Consider the following 23,795-nt stretch of genomic DNA (forward strand, 5'->3'; position numbering starts at 1 on the left):
GAAGCATCGATTTCTTTCGGTGTGGATCGTTTATGGTGAATGCATCCAGAAAGATATTGAATCGCTTTAGCCATTTTTCCCAACGTTGGCTTACATCGTCTCTCGATTCAGCGATAGCAAACGGTAATACATTTGTAGTTGGAAAAGCCATCTTCAGTTGAGATGTATGTTACAATAAAATGTTCAGATTTGCTCAGTCTCCGTCGCCAATTTCGTATTTTGTAGGTTAGGCTTAATATTATTTTTAAGAGCTAAATTTGAATAATCCTTTTGGTTTAATATTTTATTCCCAACCAGGCCCGTAGCCACCGAGGGGGCCAGAGGGGGCCTGGCCCCCTCAAAAATAACTTGTGCCCCCTCAAAAAATATCTGTGAGTGCCCCATCGTGCCCCCTCAAAATGTTTCTGTGCCCCCTTACAATATCGTTGTGCCCCGATTAATATCGGAAAAGATTAGGAGAAGCCGAGGTAAATGCTTCTAAATCCACTAAATTGATCATGTTTAAATCATTTCTATTTCAATATAATTAAAGAATTGTTACGGTGCCTAGTGGATATTTGTTCCTAATTTACTTTAGTTATGACATATAACCGGACGCCACAAACTCTCTGTAAGGCACTGAACGTGCCCCCTTAGGAATTTGCTGGGCCCCCTCAACTGAAAAATCCTGGCTACGGGCCTGTTCCCAACTGCCTTTTCGTTTTATATTTTAAAATCGCGCGTTCTTACCATAGAAATCTCATAGGTAACTAGAATGCTGCCGCCTACGGCCGAGCTTGACGCCAGTTCGCCTTGAACCTTCAGCCAATGAGAGGCCGTAGAGTGGTTCCGCCAAGGAGGATAATAATCCTCCTTGGTTCCGTTACTATAGCGGGAGATAAGTGACGTCATTCTCTCCGGTGACATTAAATTCTTGGCAGAACCGCTCTTTGAGCTCTGATTGGCTGAGATCTGGCTTCGTCTGCCACGGCGTTTGGGTCGTTTGCCAGTTACACGGCAGCATTCTAGTTACCTATGAGATTTCTATGGTTCTTACAAGACCGTGTTTCTTTTAATGTCCGCGCGCGAGACGCTCCATTTTCAAATTTTGACTATTTAACCTAGGGAGTTATTAGAGTATCGTCCAGCCTGTGCATGCGACCTGGTGAAATCAAAGAGGTTACGTAGTTTTTATACTCTTTGGTGAAATCGCAGTCAAATTAAAAGTCGACATTTCAATTTAGCGCTAGAATACGTAAGTGCCGCCCTGAAGCGCCTTGCTTCAAAATAATATTTTTTACTCAAAATTTTTCTAATCGATAAAATTAAAAAAGGTTTAGTTATCAATGTTTAAATTTACTTATTTTTTATTTAAAGCCTTATAATAATTGAATAAATAAATAAATCCCATTAGTAGCTATTGTAACCGCTAGATGATAGCTTTGTCGAAGATCTTACCGGAGGTCATTAGCGTCTGCTTAATTTCTATGTCAAAATTCGTGGTTATGCTTGTACAGTTTAACATTTTATAGGATGAAATCATTTGAAATTTTTTCCTTGCTGATCAGTTGAGGAACGCTCGTTTTCTCTGGACGAACCTTAGATATGAAAATGGAGACCAATTTAAAGATATTTACCCTCAACTGTTGGTAAGTTTTTAATTGTTTCCAGTCTCTACATTTTGAAGGGTTACTGCCCTTCTGTTTGAATGTATACACTATTTTTAGTAGCATAGCAAAATGACAGAAAACCGTTATTAAGAAATTGTTAACTTATTCTTTTTAAATTTAATTTTAAACACTACTTGGTGAATGTATGAAATTCATTTTCTTATATCATGCTTGTAGTCTTAGTTACTATAGTGATTGAGGTTACGTATTATACAATTTATTAGCGTTGGTAAGTTTTGTTGAGTTAGTGATTTGAAATCGTCATCCGTCTAACATGTGTAGTGGCATGGCAAATATGACTAGCCACCTATGAAATGGTTGGAACTCCTTGAATAAATTGTCTGTGCTTAACACTTTGCGAAGTGTAAACTACTCGGTTACGCTTAATATTATTTGCATATCAAGAGAGGAGGTTACTGTCTTTTTCACCCATTTTGTAAGATGACTATCTACTCGTTTAACTAAAATAATAAATTACTCATCTCGTACAAAGTAAAATAAAGCTGATAAGTGATAAAAAAGGATTTTTATTTAATGGTTTTCCCATTTTTGCTGGTGAGCAAAATTCCCTTACCAAAGGTAAACAATTATAACTACTTTTAGGAATATTTATACTGCATCTTAATATTTGTCAGTTTTAAAACCATGTTTAAATCAGAAATTTTTATTACCAATATAACTAGTATTTAGTTAAATAATTAATCAAACTATTGAGTCGAACGAGTAAATTTTGTATGGACCAAAAATAACCGTGAGTATTTATAAATTGAACGCATACTTTTATAGTTTAGAAAACCCTCAGGATTAAGGAGAGTTAAACCTTTCTTGTTAAACACAATTCTATAAAAGATGTGATATTTCCTGTTTCATTGATATTTCGGGTAGATTAGGGTATAGAAAATATATTTGAGGAATAGCAACTCTAGCTTTGAATAGGCTTTAAAATTAATCACAAGGTTCTCAAGCTGGGGTTTGGCGTGGTGTATTTCTCGTTATTATTAATTTATTAGATGAGACTAAACCTAACGTAACCCGAGACGATGAACCGTCCGAAATTCTATTCGTTTTTGTATTTTCCATGATTAGAATTTTCTAACTTCGTAAGATAGACGACGAACTGAATATTTTAAGCCCATCAATTTGTAAATTTTCGTCTGCTTTGCAGACGCTTTCCGTTTTGTGATATAGTTATAGTTTGCATCGAAGGGAGGGGCCTATGGTCTCCATGGAAACCGGGAGAGGAGGTAAAAAATTCAAACCATTTCGCGCCTAGGTACTAATCTCATCAAAGCGACAAAACGTCTAAAAATTTGATTTTTACTTTAAAATTTTTAAATTAATATCGTTATGGGCCCTAAACCAAACAATATAAGATTTTAAACCCGTGTTATTTACATTGTTACCACACGTCAGGGAAATTAGGGAAAAGTCAGGGAATTTTAAAATGGGCCTTAAAAGTCAGGGAATTTTAAAATGGGCCTTAAAAGTCAGGGAATTTTAAAATGGGCCTTAAAAGTCAGGGAATTTTAAAATGGGCCTTAAAAGTCAGGGAATTTTAAGAATTTGTAAAAATTCAGGAAAAAGTCAGGGAATTCAATTTTATCTTGACACTTTTGGAAGGTAAATTTATTCTACATCTATGACAAATTCTATGATTACTATTTATTTCCTTGAAAGTTTGGATAATTTTTTCAACATTGCAATAACCTTTTTACTGAAATACAATTCCATTTAAATTATTTAACTCCTGATAAAAGTAAAATATAACATAAAAAATTTTGGCCTAAAAAAGTCAGGGAAAATCTCTTAAAGTGGTCAGGGAATAATCAGGGAATTTTAATCGGAAATTTTGTGGCAACCCTGATTTAAATAAAATAGCAAATGATTACTCAAGCAATTTTTAACAAGGCAGTTAACCATTTTTAATGTTAAACTAAATACTTAATCATTTGAAAATAATTAAAATCCGCAAACATACTATTGAAACTGTTAACTCATTTTGTATTTCACTTTCACTAATTGCTTTGATTGTCGCGTAGGGGCACAAGTCGTTTACTGTAACCCCTTACAACCTTGTATCACTTACAGAAAGTTACAGTCGAAATATAAAATTAAAATAAAAAATTAAAAATGAATAAATGAATGAAAACTCGCGGTTTACTAAGAAATCTACACCAGAAAAATGGCAGCATTGTAATGTTCATTCTTGCTCAAATTACATATATATTCTTGGCAGGGTTGGCTGATATAAATCAATTTGATTTAAATCAACCAATTTTTTTTAAATCATTAAAGCAAGTGTCGGCTCTAGGTGCAGTAGCTCTTTTATCAACAGATGTCGCTAGCGTCGAAATCGAAACAAGATGCTGAAGCTACATTTTGATCCAAAAAGCGGGACATAAAAGTATGCTTCGCGTTAATTGGCTCGTTTGTAAATTTGTCAATAACTTCAATTATAGTAATTGTTTACAATATATTTTATATGGGATATATAATTTAGGTTAACGTTCACTAACAAGGAGACGACCCGAGGTGTTACACACCGATTTTGTTCAAACTCGGGGGATTGGTAGATCTTCATGTAACTTGAAAAATCCTAAAGGGAATTTATTCAATGGGCAACGGTTTTGCCATGGCAACGAAAAATGTTTTTGAATACATTAAATGGATATTTTCCCATTGAAAATAACATGGTCCCCCCTGTTAAATAATTAAAAAAATTGAAAAATATTTAAAATACCAAAATTATAAATAAAATTGTTAAAAATTGATCAATTTGAACCAAATGGGTGAAAATGAACCGATATGGCTTAAGTAGGAAAAATTTCCATTTTAAGTTGTCAAAAACATTTTTCGTTGCCATTGCAAAACCGTTGCCCATTGAATAAATTCCCTTTAGGATTTTTCAAGTTACATGAAGGTCTACCAATCCCTCGAGTTTGAACGAAATTGGTGTGTAACACCTCGGGTCGTCTCCTTGTAAGTAGAGTAAACGTGGTCTAAATATAATACTCTAAAATGGCCCTCTGACGACGTTATTGTTTCGCTATTTTGAATTTTAGCTTCCGTTCCCATTAATAGATGGCTCCACTCTCTCCACGAAAGTCATTTTTTTCGAAGATTCGGATAGATTGATGGCCATCTCTAATAACAGGGGCCTTTTCATAATACAGGTGGCAATGATAGAGCCGACAGTTGCTTTAACTTAAATCATACAATTTAATGTAGAAATAAAAAATGACAAAAATTGTTTCTTAAATTAAAGCAACTGTCGGCCACCTGTATTATGAAAAAGGCCCCTGTTATAAGAGATGGCCATGAATCTATCCGATTCTTCGGGGGGGGGGGGGGATAAGCGACCTTTACTGGAGAACGTGGTGCCATCTATTTAAGGGCAACGCAAGTGACCATGCTGGGGGTAAATGGGGTATATTGTCTTATATATAAAAAACGACTGCGCATGCGCTATCTGCAAGAATGTATTTAAGTTACTAAGAATATTTCAGCATAGCATTAACCCCTGTTACCATCCTCACAGCTTTTGTGGAGAAAGTTCGTCTGCATTTATGGCGCATTCAAGGTCATACCATATAGCAAACTAGAATGGGAAAGCAGACGAATTTAAGCTACAAAGGCTGCGAGGAAGGGAATCAGAATCCTGTAGTCTAATATTCTTAGTAACTTCAATACATTCTTGCTATCTGCCATAGCCTTTCCCTCTGTAAAAAAAGCAGACCCATATTTTGTATAAATGCACCTCTCGCGGTTTTTATGCAAAATCCATCCATTCTTTAGTCGCGAAAATGGCCGAGGAAAGTGAAGTGTCCGAGCTTACCGACAAATCGGATCTTTATATAAAATAAATGTAATAAAACAAAGATAAATAATCTGTTGGGGTATAATGATTAGGGAATTGTTAAGGGAAACGGGATATAGGACCAGGTGTGTGAGGGTAGCGGCAGAAATTTACCGCATCCAAGGCCTAATGTATCAACTTCCATAATTAAAAATATTAAACTGGCAGATGATTTTATTCCAAAACATTTTTAAATCGAAAATATCAACGTCGAACTCTTGGAAACTAACTCAGTTTTTTTCTCCATAATAAATACATTAAGCTAAGCATAAATTCGTGGATTTGTTGGTGATGAGCTAAGAAAATCGAAAAATTCTCGAATGAGAGCGAAATGGCACCACGTGGATACATCAAGGAGAATAGGTTTTCGCGCTGTATAAAATCCTCCTTGGAAACCCAACTTACGACATAGTTCCAAAACAAGCTCCCCCTACATGGCCACTTGCGTTGCCCTTTAATGCAAAGGACAGGGCCGGCGGATAATGTGGGTATGGTGGGTAGAAGTACCCACCCGGGAAATTCCGGGTGGGTATTTTACCCACCCGGAATTGATGTCATCAAAGTCGGTACTATGGGGATAGAGCCACGGCCATGGTCACAGAATAGCTAGGTTTCCACAATTTTCCAGGAACTACGTATTTTTCCTATCCCCTCCTTGATTAAGTTAATTCATTCAGTATAAAAACTGCAGAAGTAAATTTGTAAAATAGGTTATTAAATATTAGTTTTTAATTCTAATGAGACAAGCGTGAATAGTAAAATGCAGTCTTCGCCAAAGGGCAAATCACAACTTAAGCATAGACCTTTGACAAGTCTTTTCATTTCCTTCGCGTCCATCCCCTTTCTATTTCTGAAAATACGGTAAAGACTGACTTCTATCGGGAAGTGATGCAGAAGTTAAATACAACACTATCTTTATCTCATGCTTAAAATATCGGTGCTGTTGAAAACTATGCACGCGGCACTGCCCCGATTGAAATAGATTAAAGTAAATCATCAAAATCAAAATTTAAAAATACATAAAATGACAAAAGCATAATTTTCATAAGTGTATTTAAACGTTAATGTTTGTCGTCATTAGTCTCTTTGTATCAAACATTTATATAAAATAGTTATTAGCTACCTCCCGTTGTGAAGTAGGAATTATAAGTGCATATACATACACCTAAAATTTTAGAAGGTAAACGATACTAAATGTATATTACATATATGATATTGAGTTGATTATTTGGTTAGTAGTGGGCTCTAATGTAAGTGTTCAAAAAATAAATAACTGATTCTCCCTAAACTGCTTATTTGACACCAAAGCCATAAAGTCTCCATTTATTTTTTAAATAATTGTAATTTAAATAATCGGTGCCTAATTTTAAGGAACGAAGTCTTCTACCACAAATTGGGGTAGTAAAAGTACCCACAGTTGTCAGTACTACGTTTTATAACGTTGTCTCTACCTTTCTATATAATTGAGTTTAAATATTAGTACTCAGATCCTTCAAACATCGTTACACGTAGCTACATGAAATCACGCGTCAAAATATTTGGAAAAATTGTTGAATCAGTTCATTTCCGAAAATGCAAAGCTCAGTACAGTTTTTGCATTGCGCAATTGATACTATGTAATGATAAATTTGAATAATACAAAATTTTTGTAGTTTTACCTCTATCAATTTCTCTTAATTAGTATTATATAGGCCTATCTTTTTATGTAGGATAACCCAATAAATCCGCCCCCCCCCCCTTCTTCTGACTACCCACCCGAGATTAACACGATCCGCCGGCCCTGGCAAAGGAAGCTTAAATTCAAGCCAAATTATAACGTCGTCAGAGAGCCATTGTAGAGTATTATAATTAGACCACTTGTACTCCATTTAGTGGGCTTTAGCCTAAATTATATATCCCATATAGAATTGATTGTTAAAAATTACTGTAATTTATGTTATTGACCAATTTACAAAAGATTCAATTAACCTTTAAGTATCGCCTTTTGCGCCAAAATGTAGCTTAACTATCTTGTTTTGATGTCGACGATAGCGACATCTGTTGAAAAAAGAGCTACTTGACGTCTAGCCGACACTTGCTTTAAAATACATAGAAAATCTGAGCAAACTAAAATAATAAATAGTAATTAAATTATAATTTCATTTAATTCAAGATTAGCTAACTCATAAAAGTAAAATATCCGTTAATTTTTCAGGAAAAGAGCCAATAATTGTATAAAAATCAATAAATTAAAAAAAAAATAAAACAATCCGATTTTGATAAAAAAAAAGATGATTGGATTTTTATAACAAAAATCAATACAGTGCCAACCCTGATTCTTGGTGAAAAAATGTATCAAATTTTCCGCTTAGAAGACGAAAATCCAACTTTTCGTGTTGACCGCAGATATCGGCGGACTCTGGGCTCTAAAGAGTCCGAGAGCTATTTTTGGGCGCGAGCTCCACTCTTCGGGAAAAAGAGAAGAGCGCGAGCGCGAGCTCCACTCTTCGGGAAAAAAGAGAAGAGCGCGAGCGCGAGCTCCACTCTTCGGGAAAAAAGAGAAGAGCGCGAGCTCCACTCTTCGGGAAAAAAGAGAAGAGCGCGAGCTCCACTCTTCGGGAAAAAAGAGAAGAGCGCGAGCTCCACTCTTCGGGAAAAAAGAGAAGAGCGCGAGCTCCACTCTTCGGGAAAAAAGAGAAGAGCGCGAGCTCCACTCTTCGGGAAAAAAGAGAAGAGCGCGAGCTCCACTCTTCGGGAAAAAAGAGAAGAGCGCGAGCTCCACTCTTCGGGAAAAAAGAGAAGAGCGCGAGCTCCACTCTTCGGGAAAAAAGAGAAGAGCGCGAGCTCCACTCTTCGGGAAAAAAGAGAAGAGCGCGAGCTCCACTCTTCGGGAAAAAAGAGAAGAGCGCGAGCGCGAGCTCCACTCTTCGGGAAAAAAGAGAAGAGCGCGAGCGCGAGCTCCACTCTTCGGGAAAAAAGAGAAGAGCGCGAGCGCGAGCTCCACTCTTCGGGAAAAAAGAGAAGAGCGCGAGCGCGAGCTCCACTCTTCGGGAAAAAAGAGAAGAGCGCGAGCTCCACTCTTCGGGAAAAAAGAGAAGAGCGCGAGCTCCACTCTTCGGGAAAAAAGAGAAGAGCGCGAGCGCGAGCTCCACTCTTCGGGAAAAAGAGAAGAGCGCGAGCGCGAGCTCCACTCTTCGGGAAAAAGAGAAGAGCGCGAGCGCGAGCTCCACTCTTCGGGAAAAAAGAGAAGAGCGCGAGCGCGAGCTCCACTCTTCGGGAAAAAAGAGAAGAGCGCGAGCGCGAGCTCCACTCTTCGGGAAAAAGAGAAGAGCGCGAGCGCGAGCTCCACTCTTCGGGAAAAAAGAGAAGAGCGCGAGCGCGAGCTCCACTCTTCGGGAAAAAAGAGAAGAGCGCGAGCGCGAGCTCCACTCTTCGGGAAAAAAGAGAAGAGCGCGAGCGCGAGCTCCACTCTTCGGGAAAAAGAGAAGAGCGCGAGCGCGAGCTCCACTCTTCGGGAAAAAGAGAAGAGCGCGAGCGCGAGCTCCACTCTTCGGGAAAAAGAGAAGAGCGCGAGCGCGAGCTCCACTCTTCGGGAAAAAAGAGAAGAGCGCGAGCGCGAGCTCCACTCTTCGGGAAAAAAGAGAAGAGCGCGAGCGCGAGCTCCACTCTTCGGGAAAAAGAGAAGAGCGCGAGCGCGAGCTCCACTCTTCGGGAAAAAGAGAAGAGCGCGAGCGCGAGCTCCACTCTTCGGGAAAAAAGAGAAGAGCGCGAGCGCGAGCTCCACTCTTCGGGAAAAAAGAGAAGAGCGCGAGCGCGAGCTCCACTCTTCGGGAAAAAGAGAAGAGCGCGAGCGCGAGCTCCACTCTTCGGGAAAAAAGAGAAGAGCGCGAGCGCGAGCTCCACTCTTCGGGAAAAAAGAGAAGAGCGCGAGCTCCACTCTTCGGGAAAAAAGTGAGGGGCTCGAGCGCGAGCTTCAGCGCCGCCCTTAGAGAGCGAAATTTAAAAAAATTGATTCCCGCCTTTCTCACGAATCACATCACGTGGTGCTTTTTCTGAATGTGAATTTCCCAGAATCTATCGGTCTCTGAGCGAGAGCGCTTCTCATTACGAGCAGACCGCGAGCTCTAGCTCTTCCTCTTAAAAGAGCGCGAGCGCGGGCTCGCCCTCTTGTACTAAAAGAGAAGAGCGCGAACTACTCACTGTGAAAGAGAAGAGCACGAGCTCGGAAATTGGGTTTTTGCCTATCTCTGGTTGACCGTTATGCATTTTATGTAAACTGAAAATGCCTTGTGTTGCGTGTAACTAGCACTTGAAGGTCTATAGTAATATCAAAAATGTATTAATTAAAAGTATGCGAGTTATATCTGTGGTGCAGAGACAAAGAATATTAACGTGAATTTCAGGAGTTGGAGCCGAGCGTATCGAATTAAGGTGCCGATCGCCGCGTTGCCAGACGTACGATAATTATATAGAACATGGTGATAATTTCAAGCCGTACGATAATTCCAACTTCGTACAATTTAGTACGCGATTTACAACACAGGGTTCGTACACGACCTGGAAAAGTCAGGAAATTCGAGAATGTTTCCAAAAGGTCCGGTAATTCGAGAATGTTTCCAAAAGGTCCGGTAATTCGAGAATGTTTCCAAAAGGTCCGGTAATTCGAGAATGTTTCCAAAAGGTCCGGTAATTCGAGAATGTTTCCAAAAGGTCCGGTAATTCGAGAATGTTTCCAAAAGGTCCGGTAATTCGAGAATGTTTCCAAAAGGTCCGGTAATTCGAGAATGTTTCCAAAAGGTCCGGTAATTCGAGAATGTTTCCAAAAGGTCCGGTAATTCGAGAATGTTTCCAAAAGGTCCGGTAATTCGAGAATGTTTCCAAAAGGTCCGGTAATTCGAGAATGTTTCCAAAAGGTCCGGTAATTCGAGAATGTTTCCAAAAGGTCCGGTAATTTTAAAATGTTTCCAAAAGGTCCGTTAATTTGAAAATGTTTCTAAAAGGTCAGGGAATTTTAAAATTATCCCAAAAAAATCATGCATATAAATTTTTGGCATGTATTAATAAACATAATCAATATTTTAAAAGATTTTACGGTACCTCAAAACATTCATTTATTCTACTAAAATGGTCAGGGAAAAATTGTCAATTGGGTCCAGAGATGGGCGCACTCATCTCACGGTGAGATGAGCTAACGCGATATACCATAGCACGAATGAGTAGGACCTAGCTGTGTCTAAATAACAAAAATTGTACGGGCGAATGAGTAATTTTATTTTATAAAAATTAAGAGGGAGTGCATTGAGTGAGTGAATCTTTGAGAGGGATGAGTAGTCATGAGCTGGGAAACGTGTAAAACCGCCGATGGGGAGTGATCAAAATATACTAAATTGTAACTCGTCTACTAGGTGGAGTGAGTTAGTGGTTTATTATTTTAGGGCGTCGCTTTGAGTTACTAGGACCATAGAGAAACAATACGTAGTTTCCCCTCCCTTTCCCTAAGTGGCTCGTAGCGTCAGCTGGTTATCAATGTTTATACCCCTAGATCGCGTAAAGCCACTATTTCTAGACTCGCTTTCCCTACTTACAAAACACCCCGAATCTCTATGTAGAGTCGCAGCAGGCTGAGTCATGCACAGGGAATTGAGAAATAATTTCAAAACTATGAACATCAAATGAAAGAGTTCTTGACTCGATATTTTCTTTTGTTAAAAGTTCCTAGAGTAAGTTAAGTTGAACACGTGCTTTAAGACAAGTACAAATGTAAACTGATATTTTATAAAACAAAGAGCTCAAATTAAACTAAATTTGTGTACTTCAAACTACTTGCTTTTGATAACTGTTAAGAATTAACTTAATTAAGGACGAAGTTTGCTAGTGAGACGAGTAAATATTTTCTAACGGGAGACGAGTAAATATTTTCTAACGGGAGACGAGTAAATATTTTCTAACGGGAGACGAGTAAATATTTTCTAACGGGAGACGAGTAAATATTTTCTAACGGGAGACGAGTAAATATTTTCTAACGGGAGACGAGTAAATATTTTCTAACGGGAGACGAGTAAATATTTTCTAACGGGAGACGAGTAAATATTTTCTAACGGGAGACGAGTAAATATTTTCTAACGGGAGACGAGTAAATATTTTCTAACGGGAGACGAGTAAATATTTTCTAACGGGAGACGAGTAAATATTTTCTAACGGGAGACGAGTAAATATTTTCTAACGGGAGACGAGTAAATATTTTCTAACGGGAGACGAGTAAATATTTTCTAACGGGAGACGAGTAAATATTTTCTAACGGGAGACGAGTAAATATTTTCTAACGGGAGACGAGTAAATATTTTCTAACGGGAGACGAGTAAATATTTTCTAACGGGAGACGAGTAAATATTTTCTAACGGGAGACGAGTAAATATTTTCTAACGGGAGACGAGTAAATATTTTCTAACGGGAGACGAGTAAATATTTTCTAACGGGAGACGAGATATAGCTTAAATTGAAATGACTCGAGTTAAATAGCTGATTTTGTTCTTAGAATGATATTTGGAGTGCAAGTGACTTGTAATTTTCTTTCAGTATTTTGTGCAAAATGAGTGTATTTAAACAAACTGAAAAAAAGAGAGTGGGAGATGAGCTGATTCTGTTTCTAAAACTTAGTGTGAGTGAAAGTAGTTATTTTAAATAGTCAATGAGTTTTGAGAGGAGTTCTCATTGAATTTAAAAAACTGTGTGAGTGCTGGAGTTAGAATTTTCATTAAATTTTTAAGTGACCTGGAGTAAGTGTGATAAGTTCTCAAACCTTTAATTTAAGAGTGAGTGTTAGTAAGTCATTGAGAGGTGTGCCCATCTCTGATTGGGTCAGGGAAAACGTGGAAATGTCTGGGAATTTAAATCCGGAAATTTTGTACGAACCGTGCAACAGAAGGAAAAATATTTTTTTCTTTTTAACAAGTAACAATAGAGATATTAAATTATATCCCGGAAATTTTACATTAGTACAACCATAAAGAACGTGAATAAATAAGTATGAATATCTCACCTAGCTCAGACTGGCACTTGTAACCGAACTGAGTACTATAAAACCTCAGTACTCTGGCCTTGACGAATAGTTCACAACGTCATTCTCTTCACCAGAACAAGCGAATAGTTTAATATAGCGTAAAAGGTGTACAACTTTTCTTACAGAAAAGCATTCACTTACTAAGGGGTACTAAAAATCAGTTCTGTGTTAATTTTTGCTAACTGTCATACTTATATTTGTTTCATGTTACTTATGCTACTACTCATTGCATTACAAGGAATTCACTTTATTCTTGATTTTAGCTATATAGTCATAAGTTGTAGGTATTCAAACACGCGTCAAATTAAATTTTTTATAATTAAATTTTGGAACTTCATTGCTGAGGAAACGTTTTGAGGAAATTTGCATAGTCACGCCAAGTTTCGCTTTTGTAATTGCCTAAAAAAATTACGTTGTTTATCAAAAGAGATTGTAGAAGATTACGGCAAATGTCCATGAAAGAATGCTTCATCAGCTCATACACTAAAAAGAGCTAGTGAATTCGTAAATAAGCCTTATTGCATTATCTCAAGAACAAATTGGGCAGACGTATCGAATTTAGGGAAAGGTCTAAAAATAATCTGACCAATTGAAATATTTCGCGGTGCGGCTACAATAGGGGGCGATACTTTACGGGGTCTTTTCGGTTCATAACTTCGACGGTCATGGTTCATTTGGCCGACTGTTCATAACTTCGACGGTCACTATTCATTTGGCCGACTGTTCATAACTTCGACGGTCACTATTCATTTGGCCGACTGTTCATAACTTCGACGGTCATGGTTCATTTGGCCGACTGTTCATAACTTCGACGGTCATGGTTCATTTGGCCGACTGTTCATAACTTCGACGGTCATGGTTCATTTGGCCGACTGTTCATAACTTCGACGGTCATGGTTCATTTGGCCGACTGTTCATAACTTCGACGGTCACTACCCAGGTAGCAAAGCAACGTTGCAATTTGGTTAAATTTTGGTTATCTGGTTGAAATATCGTTATGAGTTATTTTTTCAACGTTCTACTAACGTTGAATTGTAGTTTATAAATTTAACTGTTTCGAACCAAATTTTCCAATAACCTTCTTAACGTTAAAATAACGTTGTTTTTAATCAATTTCGTCCAAGTTTATTTTTAGACGAAAATATAACGTTTCTTTTTGGTTTTGTTAAAAACTATTTTTTCATTAAGGATAAATAACCATATAAACGTTCTTATAGATACTAATTCAACGATAAAGGTTAAAATTTTAACTTAATACTTTAGTATATCGTTGTTAAAAATACTACAGCAAAACCTCTAAAACTTATTTTTGGTCTTACAATTTGTCATTTACCATATTTTCAGCCGAATTAAGTTGCCTATTCGTAATTTATCCATCTATAGAAAAAAATTCATTTCATCCCCTAGCTCAAGCATAGCTCAAGTGATGTGTTATAATAATTAATTTTATTCTCGGGTATAGAAAGTGATTGAACACTTTTTGTACCCCGAAACGGGATTCTAGATGTTACAATTGTAATGCGCGTAGGAGTGTGGTGGCACCGTAGCAAGCCCTTCATGCCACGCGCACGTGGACTAACAACTCCCTATACATGCGACCAATCGAAGTCGGCTGTGGCTCTGCACAGGTAGAGATTATCTAAAGTGAAAGTAAAAGCTGTACCTACGCATTTGTATTATAGGCAGTGGTAAAAGTATCGCGCCATTAGGCAATAGGCATTAGCACGGTCGGTTTTAAACAATCAATAGATAGTGCTGTAATTTGAATGAATATGGTAATTATAAGTATTAAATATATTAGCAAGTTAATGATAAGCTTATAAAACATTAATAGGTATTTACTAAATGTCATTTGACATGATCGCTTAGTATTTAATAATGGATTATCGTGACCCAGCAGTTAAGCCTTTGTATCACTTTCCAAAGTCTCATTTGCATTAACAAACTTGGTTTAAAAACTATGTTTTTATGAATTTATTCAAGCTATAAATCAGTTCACATTGTATGCAATAAATTAACTTGGGTTCAATTTGTTTCCATGCAATAAGTTTAAAATTTAGAAATGATACTTTTTATTTGAATGTTGAGTATTGAAATTGAGAAAAACTACATTTTTCTAAATCTTAAAAATGAATTATTATTACCAGGGCTATATTTACTGCTAATCTTGAAAAATATAGGCCATCACAAATTCATATTATTAATTAAAAAGTTTAGCAATAGACAGTTGTGACAAAAAAATTCAAATATTTAGCTCTGATTACATGATTCTTGGTACGCGATACAGTGGGTGAACAAAATACCAGTGTATTTAATGTGAAAATTTTAAATTCTGTGATAAAATATAATTCCCTTCCCAAATTGATGTCTCTACATTAGTTCACAATGTTTGCATTAAGTGATTTAGGAAAAAAAATTAGAAATAATGCTTTTTAATTCAATGTTGAGAGTTGAAATTTTGAAAAATTCTACATTTTTCTTAACCTTAAAATATGGGATTATTTTTATTAGGGCTATATTTCCTGCTTATCTTTCATACTATAGGCCACCGGAAATTCATATTATTAATTTAAAAGTTTAGCAATAGAGAGTTGTGATAAAAAATTCAAATATTTAGCTCTGATTACATGATTCTTAGTATGCGATACAGCGGGTGAGCAAAATACCGCAGTCTGTATTTAAAGTAAAAATTTCAAAGTCTGGGGGAAGATATAATTCCATTATCAAATTGATGTCTCTACATTAGATCACCATGTTTGCATTCAGTTATTTTAGGTAAAAAAATTAGAAATAATGCTTTTTAATTCAATGTTGAGAGTTGAAATTTGGAAACATTCTACATTTTTCTTAACCCTAAAATAAGGGATTATTTTCATTAGGGCTATATTTACTGCTAATCTTAAATACTATAGGCCATCACAAATTCACAATAAAAAAGTTTTGTAATAGTCAGCTGTGGTAAATAAAAAACAATCTTCATCTGCAATTCTGCAGTTTGTTTATATTGATAGAGAAATTTATATTGCTTAGTTAGTACTAAATAATTTTGAGGAATGTCATTATTGTTATATTTTGAATATTTTTTTCTGTTGTCATTGAGTTAAGGTGATTTGTGTACCTTTAATAATGAAATAGATTTTGTAATACCATATGTTTATGCTTTTCAAAATTGGGATTTAAGATTATCTCCAAGTATATTTGATTAATTTGAATAAGATTTAAATATTTAGGAAGTAACGACAAGTAAGATTAAACTTTTTTAAGATGTTTGACCAAACTGATGGAGATTTTAGATTCAGTATTGCAATAAATAGCGTGTATATTTTCCGTAAAAAGCGATTTGTGATATTTTAGAAACAAGGGAGAAATTAATATTTAAAATTCGTTAATTAAATGCTTAATTTCAAATATTCTCGATTATTGGAAATACGATTTAAGTATTTTTAAATAACGTACATTCAAGTTTTAAGTAGATCCAATTTTTTATTTTCCAAAAAAGTGATTTGTGTTAATCTAATCAACTGATATGTTTTAGTAGTTCATATTGCATTGTAACCCAAAAGTTTTATAAAAAGTACAGTTCTTTCTTTTCTTAACTTAAATTTTTTCCAGTGTCTGTTTATATTTTTATGGCTATCAATAAATTTTTATGTGAGAGATGCATTAAATAAAAATTGATCCATTTCGGAGATCACGCCTGCTCTAATTAGTATGTAAAAGGCATACATTCTAGTATAAGAACGACGTTATTTTAACTCCTAAAATACGTTGATTTACAGTTGGTTTCAATTAGAGCACTAACGTTAGAAAAACGTTTTATGGTAGTTTATTGAACGTTTAATAAACGGTTTTTTGTATAACGTGTTATTTACGTTGCACAAGTAACGTTACGATTAGAAAAATACTAACGTTAACTAAACGTATTTCTAACGGTTTTATTATAGTATAAATCACCGGACATGATCTACGTTATTATAACGTTTGATTTACTACTATTTATCAACGGTTTTAAAACGGTTTTTAACCACATTTTGCTACCTGGGTATTCATTTGGCCGACTGTTCATAACTTCGACGGTCACTATTCATTTGGCCGACTGTTCATAACTTCGACGGTCACTATTCATTTGGCCGACTGTTCATAACTTCGACGGTCACTATTCATTTGGCCGACTGTTCATAACTTCGACGGTCATGGTTCATTTGGCCGACTGTTCATAACTTCGACGGTCATGGTTCATTTGGCCGACTGTTCATAACTTCGACGGTCACTATTCATTTGGCCGACTGTTCATAACTTCGACGGTCACTATTCATTTGGCCGACTGTTCATAACTTCGACGGTCACTATTCATTTGGCCGACTGTTCATAACTTCGAAGGTCACTATTCATTTGGCTGACTGTTCATAACTTCGACGGTCACTATTCATTTGGCCGACTGTTCATAACTTCGACGGTCACTATTCATTTGGCCGACTGTTCATAACTTCGATGGTCACTATTCATTTGGCCGACTGTTCATAACTTCGACGGTCACTATTCATTTGGCTGACTGTTCATAACTTCGACGGTCACTATTCATTTGGCCGACTGTTCGTAAGATAGTAATTATCCAAACCCGAAAAGCTTTTTTCCAGCATAACTGCTCGTAAGGCCGACTACTCCCCAAAAAAAAACAGTCGGTTTTATATAAAGTCGGCCAAATGAATCGGAACGAGATATTTCGGTCAAATGGAACTACAATCGCTAATTATTTCCAGTAATTTATAATGGTTATAGATGGTATTGTTTGGTCTTCTTGATGACCAATTTGGATTTTCATTGCAGGGGCATCATGGGAATGTCGAAGCATCGGAGAGAGAGATTCCCAGCCATCGCTCATTACTTGAGTACGTCGGATTACGACTTCGTTTTCCTGCAAGAAGTAAGTTCATCAAGATCATTTACTATCAGACATGGGCAAAATCACTAGTGATTTTTAGAACTAAATAAAAATCTTCACTCTTTCCCACTCGCCGAGTGCACTCTTCCGCAAAAAAGTGAAATTAGTCAAGGTCATCAATTTCACTCTTTTTATTGGCGGGAAACTTCAAATTTAAGCCGGAAAATTTGAATTATAATAAGTATATTTTAGCCTCCTTTACCGTTTTAGATGGCGCCACGCTCTGCAGTAAAGTAATTAAATTAAATTTAAAACCAAATTTCCCGCCTTCTTTTACTAGTCTTAGGGAGAAAAGTGTAGGGGAAAATAACTCGCACAAATTCACTCTTGAGTTTTGTCCAACTCTGTTTACCATTAATAAATAATAATTAAAATAATAAATAATATTCATTCCCTAAAAATTAAAATTAACAAAGCTGATCATGAGTGATTTTTACCTAAACAGGGTTGATGTAGACCTGGGAAAATTGGGAATTACAGGCTTGAGGCAGTTTTTTCAGATTAAAATTCCCTTACTTTTCCAGTTTTAAACTGACCATCTCCTGAGATTTTCACTAACTTATTTGTGCCAAATATATATATATATTTTATTTTAGTAAAGGATTCCTATTTGTAACCGAAATCAAATTCCCTGTCATTTCCCTGATTTGTTTTAAATGTCCTGACTAGCTTTTAGACCCATATTAAAATTCCCGGACATTTCCCGGAATTACAGGCACTATGACCACCATGGAATTAGATTGTCGACAGAAAAGTCAGGGAAATTCCCTTTTTTATAATAAAACTCATGGAAATTCACAAAATACAAATTTGCATCACGTTTTACTTTTTATAATACAAAACTAAGACTTTTTATTATCTTAAAACATTGGGTGAAATCGGTTTGCCAATATTTGTATGAGTGTATCCTGGGTAGCAAAAGATTCATTACCAAAGTTAAACGATTACAGGGTTGCCACGGTACCTGGAATTCCTGGAAAAGTCAGGCCATTTGAATATGGGTATAAAAATCCGCGAAATGTCAGGAATTTAATTTCGGTTGCAAATAGGAAACTTTTACTAAAATTTAGGTTCAAATATACAAAATCTTGGCACCAAATTAGTCAGGGAAAACCTGGAAAAGTCAGGGAATTTGATTGTGAAAAAACTGTGGCAACCCTGGATTATCACTAATTTTAAGATCTTTTAAACTTTTAATTTAATCTGTAAAACCAGGAATATGAAGACAAATTGTTAAGAAATTCACTAATAAATGATGTTAATCAGCTAAGCACCCAAGGAACCACACAGGCTTATGTCAACTAGTGAATTGTGAAGCCAATTACCGGTGGCCGGTTCAAGTGCCTCGGAATCGTTTGTATTTCGAGGGTGGAGCACTGGAGCTACATAATCACGTGTTTTGAGAAGAGAGAGGGATGTGCTTGAGTCACGTGATGGACTAAAATCGCAGTTATACTAAGGCCATATGACTTGTGACTCAACGTAGCTATGGTTCCCAATTTTCATTGTTTGAAAATCCTCTAGCAGTCCACTGTAATTGTTCAAGCAAATTCCTTGCTTTTAATATAGTAACTTAATTTAACCTATCCAACCTAACCTTAAACGGAAACTAGACCATTGATTCGCCAATTTCATAGTCTCAGAATATTGAAACCACATGACACCAATCCGCAGCTAATGAAATTCGGAAACCGTTGCTACGTTTAGCGAATTCTCAAATATATCACATCGGCAAAATCTTTAGTGATATTTAGAGTGAGAGCTTAATAAAAATCTTCTTCGGCTATGATGCCCGCGGATCTTGTCAAGTTGTCAACATTCCTGGACCAACGTAGAAATAAATACGTACTCGTGCGAACAAAAGCTTTCGAAATTGTTAGCGAGAAATTCTTTAATAACTGTGTTTAATTCAATTAAGTACATTTTTCGAAATGCTAGCGTGGTCGTATAACGTATATGTCCATATGTGTATATGTAGTAATGCCCTAGCGTGCTACGCGTGGGAGTGCTGGAAGTAAATTTGCGAATATACCACTACATGCTCTACGCGTTATCCAATAATTGCTTGAAAGCGTTGCCAGACGCACGTCGATAATTTCGTTATAATTTTTAGGACGTACGATATTTTCAATGACGTACTATATGGTACGCATTTTTCGATAATTCAGCTCACGCGTACGATAATGTACGATTTTTTTTAAATTGCTGAAAACCAGTTAAAACTGCGATTTTTAAACATTTTGATTTCACAAGTTAAACGTCACTATTTCACACAATTTAAATCTACCGCCAAATTTCAGGCATACTATATATTTTTTTCCGAGATCGATAATTTTAGTTTCAGCTAGGAGCAACAAACACAACACCCCACACAAGGAGAACGCAACCCGTCAAAAGTCGTGGATTTTCTTGTGTACGTTTTTCATTGGCTAGACGCTTTAGCGCCTGCTGCCGTTGGAAGGGGAAAATTCGGAAATTGTCTTCTCCCCCGCCCGTAAAACGTTCAGCGTAAAGGCTCGTGACGGTCGTCCAATGAAATTCGTACACAACCCTTCGTTGGCGTGTTTAAAGGCTAGCTGCGTTCTCCTTGTGTTTGTTGCTCCTAGGTTTCACTAACTTTCAACGTCCGCTGTTGCTCGCATACAGGGGGGCCATTCTGTAAAAAATCGACTGGGAATTCGATCTCGATAACCTATACCATGTCGAAATCGACTTCGACAATTTGCATTGATTTATGCTTATTCGAAATCTTTACCGATTACCATTCGTCGAGATGTCGAGATCTCGAAGTTAGAAATCTAGTTTTCGATCGAAAATTGGATTTCGAATATTTACAGAATAATCCCCCTGGTGCGTGAGTCAACGTAGCTGAGAATAAAAGTATAAAACGACGTCACTGACCAGAATGTGGCGTTGTAGTTGGAAATTATCTCACTAATAGCGAAAGCCTTATATCCAATGGTGGTTTCTCAGGATTACTGAAATGAGTGCCCAAAAAATCCTTATAATCCAAGAAAACACGTTTTAGTAACGTCATTTTAGTTTTCAAATAAATAGAAATGGAAACACGATTTTCTGAAGTCCTTTTATAGTTGTCAAAAAGGGGAAAATCAAGGTTTAGTAACGTAGTTTTAGTTTGCAAAAAAGGGGAAACATGATTTTCTAACTTCATTTCATAGTTTTCAAAAAAGGGAAAACACGATTTTCTAACGTCATTTTATAGTTGGGCAAGAACGTTAAAGTAACGCCATTTTTATTTGATTTTAAAAGGGGGAAATGCGTATTAAAGGGGAACGGTCAAGCTTTAACCAGTTAGATAGCCCTATAGCCCATTAAAAACTAAAATTTATGGCGAAAAAATATTGAGTGGTTAATTTTTAATAAATTAAAGAAATTTCGGGAAATTGAAAAGCGCGCGTCGGCCGCGACACCTGATGAGAAGTTGGTGAGACAGAAAAACAACGTAAAAGCGCGCGCTGCTGAAGACGCAAAAAATATGTTTTGCACGCGCGGCGCGTTCCAGTTATAAGAGACCTAAGCCTAAATTGCGCGATTTTAAAAGTTAGGATAGTTCGCGAATCGCTCATACGGGGTTAGGGGCGCTGGCGACAGCCCCTAAGATGGCGGCGAAAATTCAAACCCAAACACCTGGCGTTATTTTTCGTTTGAACTTTTTAGGCCAAAAGCTATTTTTTCAAGACAAAAAAGGTACGTGTTAGTATATTGAACGTCTTGCTAATCTTTTGATACGGAAATAAGGCCGTATTTGGAATAGCTTGGCCATTCCCCTTTAATAACGTAATTTTATAGTTTTAAATAAGGGGGAAACACGTTATAGTAACGTTATTTTATAGTTTTCTAAAAGGGAGAGGGGGAAAACACTGTTAAGTAAAGTCATCTTATAGTTTTCAAAAAGGAGGAAACACGTTTTAGTAACGTCATTTGTAATACACTATTTACACTACTCAGAACCGATTTGCCAACATCGATTGAGCAGAATCGATTACCAAATTTTGAACATTTATAAGACTTCTATGTATACTCTAGTGCAAAGTACTGTAACGAGAATGCTTAAATATTATTAGTAAAATTTCGCTATACAGGGTGTTAACTAAAAAATGGACCAGGGCGAATATCTCAATGTGTTTTAGCTACGATTTTGAAATTTTAGGTTAATAGAGCGCTCAGGGGGTCACCCAACTATGAAAATGTCAATGACCTTGAACCATGTCTTCAAGGTCATTCGAAAATTAACTTGAGAACCGTAAGAGCTACGAAGTTGGTTCCAATTAGAAAGTTGTTCCCCGTCACATTTTATGGTTAACTAGCTTAGACTCGATCTGATTTGCGAAATAGGAAGTCGAGAAATATTAGGCCAAAAACAAGACGGTCGTTAAGTTGATAACGTGTAGAAGACGAGTTTTGGGAGCTGAAATTTTCAAACTAAAGACCCACAACCACGATGAGGTTGTCTAACAAATTTCAGTACTCTAACAAGAGTACTTTTAAAGTTATCAGTTGAACATCGTCTTTAACACGTTATCAACTTAACGGCCTTCTTGATTTTGGCTTAACATATCTCGACTTCCTATTTCGCAAATCAGATCGAGTCTAAGCTAGTTAACCATAAAATGTGACGGGGAACAACTTTCTAATTGGAACCAACTTCGTAGCTCTTACGGTTCTCAAGTTAATTTTCAAATGACCTTGAAGACATGGTTCAAGGTCATTGACATTTTCATAATTGGTTGACCCCCTGAGCGCTCTATAACAACCTAAAATTTCAAAATCGTAGCTAAAACACATCTTGAGATATTCGCCCTGGTCCATTTTTTAGTTAACACCCTGTATATAGAATAACCAAAATAATATGTGCTATATTTTAATATTGTAAAATATAACGTACTCATAAAAAAATAACTAAATATAATAATACCTAGTTTGCCAAAAAGTAGTTGTGCTACCTCATTTAGTTCATATATTTTTAGACAAGCTTGATCGTAATGTAACTTTACAATCAAACAAATACATCAATGTGCCAACTATACCATGGGAAAAGGGGATTGTTTAACGTGTAATTTCCGGGTCTCCTGTTTCTACAAAAATAAATACTGAATATGAATATTTACACGGGCTACATAAATTATTACCTTCAATTTCCTTTATTAATCAATTCTGAGTTCATCACTGGTTAAATCTAAGATTTTCTGAAAAATTACTCTAAAAAGTTGAAAATCAAAAGTTTCTTCCTGTTATACAAAATTATAGTGAAGCTAAACAAGATAGTAATAAATGTTGTTCAATTCTGTTCTTAGGTGTGGTGTATTTCTGATTTTGAAACAATTGTGAGGAAAACAAAAGCAGTTCTTCCGCATTCACATTATTTTCACAGGTAATTATTTTAAGTACCATCTTCTTACTGATTTCATTTAGGGCTTTTTTTTAATAACAAAGTGTAGTTTAACATTCTGGGCCTCCTCTAGGAGAGTTCAGCATTTTTTGTCCATACATTTCGCATCAGCGTAGCATTTTAAAACCTGATTTTTATAATTAATATAAGTGAAAATATTCCTGAATAAATACTAACGTAATGCATTTGATTTCCGTAGTGGAGTTTTTGGAAGCGGAGTATGTATCCTGTCTAAGAGCCCATTCACTGACGTGGCCCTGCACACGTTCAGTTTGAATGGATTCGCCCATAAAGTGCACCACGGAGATTGGTTCGGAGGCAAAGCCGTCGGACTCTGTCGCGTTTACTACAAGGGACTTCACATCAGCCTCTTCGTTTCACACGTAAAGTCGCTTTAAAAAAGTATATTATCCTTTGTCCCTGGATTTGTCTATGTTAGTGATGGCCAGCTGATGAAATTCTGCTGGCCTGCCTTCGAGGACAAAATGTATAGGTATTTAAAGGGGCTCACAGGAACACTTAAATTTCTGCAACAAGGTTTGAAAAATGCAAAATTGTCATTTCTGCTACGCATTCTTTGGTCCTTTAAATATAATAGCTATTCAGTCTCGCTTAGTAGCCTATAACCATTTGATATCAGAATGTGCTAGCTATAGGTTGTTTATAAAAGGTGGATTTTTTCATTTTCTGAAATTGTCTGGCTAGCACATTGCTTTTGTAAAAGAAATAGCAGCTTACCATTTTAAATAATTGTTGAGATTTGTATACAAGGCTGAAAGCTCTCTCCAACTGGGGCATTTTAGAACCCGTATGATTTAAATATATGTACTTCAACTTTTTTATACAACGTAGCTGGCCCGCCTGCCAGTTTTATTTAATTACAATCATTTTAATATTAT

The 23,795-nt window shown here is 36.4% G+C and overlaps 1 protein-coding gene across 4 annotated transcripts in view; it reads left to right on the top strand.

Annotated features, from left to right (window-relative positions):
• The first annotated feature begins 1,218 nt into the window (after positions 1–1,218).
• The window catches only part of nSMase (neutral sphingomyelinase), a 28,846-nt gene continuing 6,269 nt past the window's right edge, over positions 1,219–23,795 (top strand). For 2 of the 4 annotated variants that reach the window (XM_090166655.1, XM_090166654.1), the window contains exons 1-4: positions 1,456–1,628; positions 17,372–17,468; positions 22,802–22,878; positions 23,096–23,279. In XM_090166655.1, the coding sequence (XP_090022781.1) occupies positions 1,585–1,628; positions 17,372–17,468; positions 22,802–22,878; positions 23,096–23,279 (402 nt within the window). In that variant the 5' untranslated portion in view covers positions 1,456–1,584. The other 2 variants (XM_090166652.1, XM_090166653.1) reach the window with 2 other exon arrangements.

Source organism: Leiobunum rupestre, chromosome 2, assembly GCF_980474605.1.
Source record: "Leiobunum rupestre chromosome 2, qqLeiRupe1.1.hap1, whole genome shotgun sequence".
Taxonomy (NCBI): Eukaryota; Metazoa; Arthropoda; class Arachnida; order Opiliones; family Sclerosomatidae; genus Leiobunum; species Leiobunum rupestre.